Genomic DNA, 6,238 nt, shown 5'->3' with positions numbered 1-6,238 from the left:
GCCATCCTCCAAATGCAGATGGCATTAGACATCCTAGCAGCAGCACAGAAGGACACTTGTACAACTGTAAAAACTAAAAGCTTTGTGTACATTCCTGATTCTTCTGCTAATATCTTGATAGCTGTTCAAGATTTTAGCTGACAAATCAATGACATGTCAGACTTAGAAATTCCCTGGACTTTATCTTTATCCTCTTTATGGGAAGCTATTGCTGGCTGCTCTTGGTGGAAATCTTTGTGACTGTATTCATAATTATCCTGTTGATATTATTTGGCCCATGCATACTTAATTGTTTCTTTGGTTTTGTCTCCTCCAGACTTAAAACTATGCACCTACTCAAGATAAAAATGCCTGTTGTCTATCGAAGGTCTTTAGATAGACCCTCTGTAGAGTATCTCTGACTGCCAATCAACAACTACGTCCCCTTTCAGCCTCAAGAAACCAGAGAGGTCATCATCCACTATTCCCTCACAGCAGTTCGAGTTATTTCTTCAGAGGGGGGAATGTTGTAGGCAGCTGAATTAGACAGTAATATTATAGGCAGTCAAACAGGGCTAGGCCCTTGAAGGAGCCAGTATGGAAGACAAGATAACCTCATAATTGCGGGACAGACAGGCACTTCTGCTGTGGGCCAGACCTCAAAACAAAAGATTAAACAAAGGCACCCACACACCTCCCTAAGGATGGACATCAGTGATTGATATTCTAAATAGGTATCAGTCACCTTGAAAAAGCCAGGAAGAGTCACTAACTCAATCCCTTACAGGAAAAGCCCCTGTTCTGTATTCCTGTCCATCTGCTCACTACAAGACTCGCTTCCCCATTTGATACTGATTTGATCAATTTTACCGGAACAATTATACTTGTAATCTTATTAGCTGACCATAGTTTTGTCCCATCTCATGCCTACCTAGCAAGTTTGCATGTTTCCCACCTTGGGCCCACCTCACCTTGTGGTTTTGCTCTATAAAAATCCCCCGAAAAGACAGGCTCCTTGGGAACCCACTTGGGCCCCCTTCTGTCCCTCTCTCAGACAGAAGCTTTCTTTCCCTCAATAAATATATTCTGCTCTTATAAATGTTAATTCACTCTCTAAATGTTTGAGTTTTTAAGGTTTTTATTTTTATCAAAGTAATACATTTTAATTGAGGGAACTATAATGTAGTTTAACATAGCACCTGTGTAGCTTCTTTCGCGTATGTATCTGCTATCTCCTTTCCAAAGTGTCCTTGTCACAGCTAAGGAAGCAAGTATACGTTGTAAGCACCAAGTTCTCCATCTTTCAAAGAGAAAATTACATCACTGAGACAAAATAATTTACCGCAATATATACAGTAATTCATTAGCAAAGCCAGAGATGGCATCTAGATAGGATAATCTATATAGTTTACACTGCCCATTCCATCCACTTGTTTTCAATCCTCCCCCTTTATCCACTCAAATAATATCAAACTCCACAGAACATTGAGTCCTCTGAATAACTCTGACCATGTCAAATGCTCTACTTTTCCTTCTTTTCCGTCTAGCTTAATAGGAATGAGAAGGTACTTCAAATAATGCTCTCTGGGTTTCCTTCCTTCCATAAAAACAATGCATTTCTTTATCTCTTGAGCAATTACTATACCCAGGAACCACACACAGCGCTTTTCTAAGCTGGCCTGAAACCAGTCAATGCCAACATGTTCACTTCTTAACTTCAGTGGGATCACCTAATAAAGATTTCACACATACACCTTTTTAAATTAATTAATTTAATTTATATTCAATGAAAAGAATTTCCCCTAGGAAACTATAAGAAACACAACTCCTTTCAGCAAAAAGCTTTGAGCACTACCACCTGGAACAATAAACCATCTGCCCTAACTTTCATCAGTAGGTGATTGTCAATCAAAGCACCTTAAAAAGAAATAGCTGTGGTCATGTGAACTCATGGGGAAGAGAATCTCAGGATACAGTAGTTGTTTCAATGTTTCTTGGCAGAGGGCAGCCTTCTTGAGATGACAGATGGCCCAGCAAGTGTGTTTGCTCTGTCACATGACGCTGTGTCACCTTCTCAGTTCATTTGTCAATACCAGGGATATGAGGTAGAGCAGGCTCTGGTAAGCACATTCCAATTCACTATGATCACCGTACCATGTACTTTGTGCAGACAAAAAACACATTAACCAAGGGCCCAGCAAGTGTCTATAAACAAATGTCCAAATCATTTATTTAGTCAAAAAACATCATTGAGTGGCTAAGACATTCCAGGTACAATGAATGCAAAAATAAGTGGATCCCAAATACAGGGACCACACAATGGACATTTTTAAGAACAGAAAACTCCCTGGACTCAAGATTATCTGCTGCTCCACTAGCCTGAGACTGAGGCCTGGGTCCCTCCCTATTTGGTAAGTTTTACATTTCTGAGGCCTCCACCTTAAAGAACAAATGCCCAGGGCAGAGACCCCATTAAGCTCCCATCCTCAGTTTTCATGCATTTGTAAATCTATTAGATTATTTTTCTTACACTGAGAAAAATCTGAGAGGGATATGATGTCAAGGAAGGGATTTCATTTTTTTTCTTTAATGATAAGAAGGTCAGAAAGGAAGGAACTTGGGAGACCAGAACTCTAAAAATAATATTTAAGGATTATAAATAAGGTTGGCACATACACTGGACTTACATCAGATATCACAGGGCTTCTGTTCTTAGTTCGACTTTTCCTGGATATAACTAAACTTTCCTTCTGCAACTTTACTATGTACAGATGACTGTATTACAATGGCTTCAAATATATCAGTTAACAGCAAAACAGTGATGTTTTTCCAGCTTGCCTATAATTACACATGTACCCATTTATCTCACTGGGCAAAGTTTACAATAGACAAAATTCCCTTCTGCACCATAGAATGGTGGAGTAAAGGTGCTAGTCTGGAAAGTCTACAGCAGAAGGCGGAACTTATGCAAAGTATGCATGGCAGAAAACAGCCACGGCCAGCAGGATGATGCCATTGATGTTCACTACTGTCCTCCACAAAGGCTTCTCAGAGGTATCTGTCAGCTTCATCTTCATGGCCTTTTCCTCCTCTTTGGTCATCTTGGGTCCCTTCTGTTCCAGACCACAAAATAGGTCATAGGCACGCCTGAAGCATCCTTTTTTCTCCTCAGGAACTTCTGTGTCAAGAGCAGGACATAAAGGATTAGCAAATATAGAACCAAGAGGAAATAGAAAAGACTTCCAGGGGAGTGCCATACCATAGAGCATCTAATCTACTATTTGGTAGTAATTGCCCAATTTTCTCATTTTCAGGAAATGGGATAGTACAATATATACAAATGAACTTAATTACATTTAAAACAATGTTACTAGAAGGATTCTACATCCTCATGATCAACTACCTTGAATTTTATGTCTATCAGAATCAATATGCATTCATTTTTATTTAGAACAGTCAGATCAAGTAATAGTTAATGAAAGAGAAGTGTTAGCAATGGGCTGGAGAACTATGACAGATGAAGCACATGAGAAACCCACATCTGAAATACATGAGCTCATATTTGTTTCCTTCATCACTGGAAAGCAATGAGGCTGGTTGACCAAGCAGTGAACTGGCTACATCTGTCAGTTCTAATGGTTTACAACAGACTGACCTTTCCTCAGGAAATGGTGGTTGTAACACTCGTGGTTCCCCAAGAGAGCTTAATTTATTGTGCTTTAGTACAGTTCAGTTTTATTTCACCATGATCTCATCAAGAATCAAGAGAATTCAATCTGGTCACCAATTCTATAGCCAGTGTGGATGTTATACCCTCTTTAGCATCCCTGATGCCCCTCATCCCTTTCCAGGCCAACTCAATTAGAAAACCCTCCCTTAAAATCAATCAAGATGGTGATAATTACGACCAATCCTTATAGTCAAGCATTATCTTATTTCTAATAGTGATGTGATGTGTGGAGTATCATGTAAAATACTCTTACATGAGGAGCCTGAGCTTTAGAAAAATGTATTCACCTGCCCAAAGTAATAAGAAAATAATTCAGGGTTCAGTCACAATTCCACCTGATTCTACATCCCACCATCTAACTCTGCATTATCCTGCCTCCCTACTCTGAGTCAAAATTGTAGGGGTTCTTTTGGCCCACCTATTTTAAGACTGTCCCAAATACAAAAAATAATCTCTTCTTCCACATTAACATCTCCCAACACTCAAAATACTCCTTATCCATGTCCTTTTAAAATCTGTAATATTCTCACTCAAGGTGGAGACATCTTTGGAGGTGGGAGGAGTAGGGGCAGGCTCAAGCCTGCCTGCTCAGGGAAGTAGGGAGGAGCTGACTATTTTCAGCACCACAGCCAACTGTCGGTGACTCCATGTTCCTCTAATACTCACAGTCAGAAGTTTCAGAACTGAAAAGTCCTTAGAGATTAAGAGCAGACTGTACCAGGGCCAGGACCACTGACAAAGTCTCTCTCTCTCTCTCTCTCTCTCTCTCTCTCTCTCTCTCTCTCTCTCTCTCTCTCTGAGCCCCAATTTGAGTGTCTATAAAATGAGGTAATAAGATCAAATAATCTGTAGGGCCTTTTCCAGAGCTAGGATTCAATGACATTCCTGATCAGATTCAGAACGTGTTCTGCTTCATCTCTGCTGTCCTTCAGAGGGAGGGGTGAGGCTTCCGCCTAGCACCAGGCAAAGCACAAGACCTTGAGCTCCCATAGTTCTGCAAGCCACACAGATCCATTCTATGTGCGTGTGCTTCTCCTTGTAGGAAAGAAAAGTTGAAATGCTGAAGCTGAAGAAAGCAGTAATTTAAAGGGTAAGCCTCCAGACACAGATGAAGCATCATCTTAGGCTTCCAGAGAAATTTGATTTTCTAAGTTTTACATGGTAAAATATAAGACCTGCCTCCAAAAGCTCTATCCCATCCCCCTGACATCACTAGAACTGAGCGTATCTTTGGTTCCATCTGCTCTCAGTACACAGGCTAAGTCAGAAAATAGCTGAGTCTTGTATCCCTGACTGTGCCCTGAATCAGTGCAGGTAGCAAAAGCCCCACCCTTTGATTCACTGAGCATCATACAACATGAGGGATAAGGCAGCTTGGGTGACTGCACCTCCCTCCTCTCCCCTGATTAGATTTCATAGTGAACTTCCCAAAACTATTATTTCATCTCATCCCACCCCTACTCATTTCCTCCTGCAGGAAAGAGATTTGAACTTTGATGAATGCATTTGGTATAAATTTCATTAAAATTGCTGTTGTGGAGTAACTTTTTATGGATTGAGTCATCAATCACCTATTTCAATAGTTTCCTTTGGAGCTTCTTGGATGTCCTCCTCTACTGCATCCAAGTCAATACGCTCCTCTTTGCTGTTGCGCAGGGTCCAACACAGACGATAGAGCTGTGGAGAAAGCAGAAAGGTTAATAGAAAGATCCAAATAGTGTCTTGTTTCAAGTCAGCAGAACAAAAAGATATGCATCAAGAAAGGAAAAAGAATATGGCCACTTAGTACCTACAAGAACTTTTATAGGAGTACCCCCAAGAATTCACAGCATTATCTCTAAATATGTTGGGAACTTGGTTTGTGTCTGGATGTCCCTCCAAAGCCTCATGTGGTCACAGAGGGGGGGCTTTTTGGAGGTGGGTAAATCTAGAGTTTGTGATTGATTCATTGTCTAGTGCTATGATTCAAGGTATGAGTGCTACACTCGCCCTATGGGTGGGTAGCCTGCATACAATAGAAGGGATGGAAAAGAAGTTTGCTCCTCCCCTTTGTTCTTTTGCTGTCTTCTGCTGCCTTGAACTATTGCACCTCTGCCATGTGCCACTCTGCCTTGGAGCCGGCCAATGATGGAGTGAAGCCTCTGCAAACTGTGAGCTAAATAAACCTGTCCTCCTTTAATTTTGAGTGTCAGGTATTTTGTCTCAGCAATGGAAAAGTAACTAAGACATAGATATAGATCACATAGTTATGTAGATATTCTAGAGGCTGACTGTATCAAATATAGGAGTGTTTGTTTAAACCAGATTTGGTGGTGCAAGCATGTAATCCCAGCACTCTGGAAGGCTGACACAGGAGAGCACAAGTTGGGGCCCAGCCTAAGCAACTTAGCCTGACCTATCTCAAAAGTAAAAAAAAAAAAAATTAAAAAGGGCTAAGGCTGTAGCTCAGTGAGAAGGTTCTGGGTTTAATCCCCACTCTCAGGAAGAAAGCAAGGAAGGAAGGAAGGAAGGAAGGAAGGAAGGAAGGAA

General features: G+C 40.9%; 1 protein-coding gene across 1 annotated transcript in view; it reads right to left on the bottom strand.

The window, feature by feature from the left end:
- Window positions 1-2,181: 2,181 nt before the first annotated feature.
- The window catches only part of Slc5a1 (solute carrier family 5 (sodium/glucose cotransporter), member 1), a gene marked incomplete in the record, with an annotated part of 78,178 nt that continues 74,121 nt past the window's right edge, over window positions 2,182-6,238 (bottom strand). Inside the window, 1 exon segment of the mRNA XM_013520495.1 lies at window positions 2,182-3,166. Within this exon segment, the coding sequence (XP_013375949.1) occupies window positions 2,943-3,166 (224 nt within the window).

The sequence above is a fragment of the Chinchilla lanigera genome, unplaced genomic scaffold (genome assembly GCF_000276665.1).
Source record: "Chinchilla lanigera isolate Chin_1 unplaced genomic scaffold, ChiLan1.0 scaffold00054, whole genome shotgun sequence".
NCBI classification, from domain to species: domain Eukaryota; kingdom Metazoa; phylum Chordata; class Mammalia; order Rodentia; family Chinchillidae; genus Chinchilla; species Chinchilla lanigera.
This window is presented reverse-complemented; position numbering and strand designations above follow the sequence as displayed.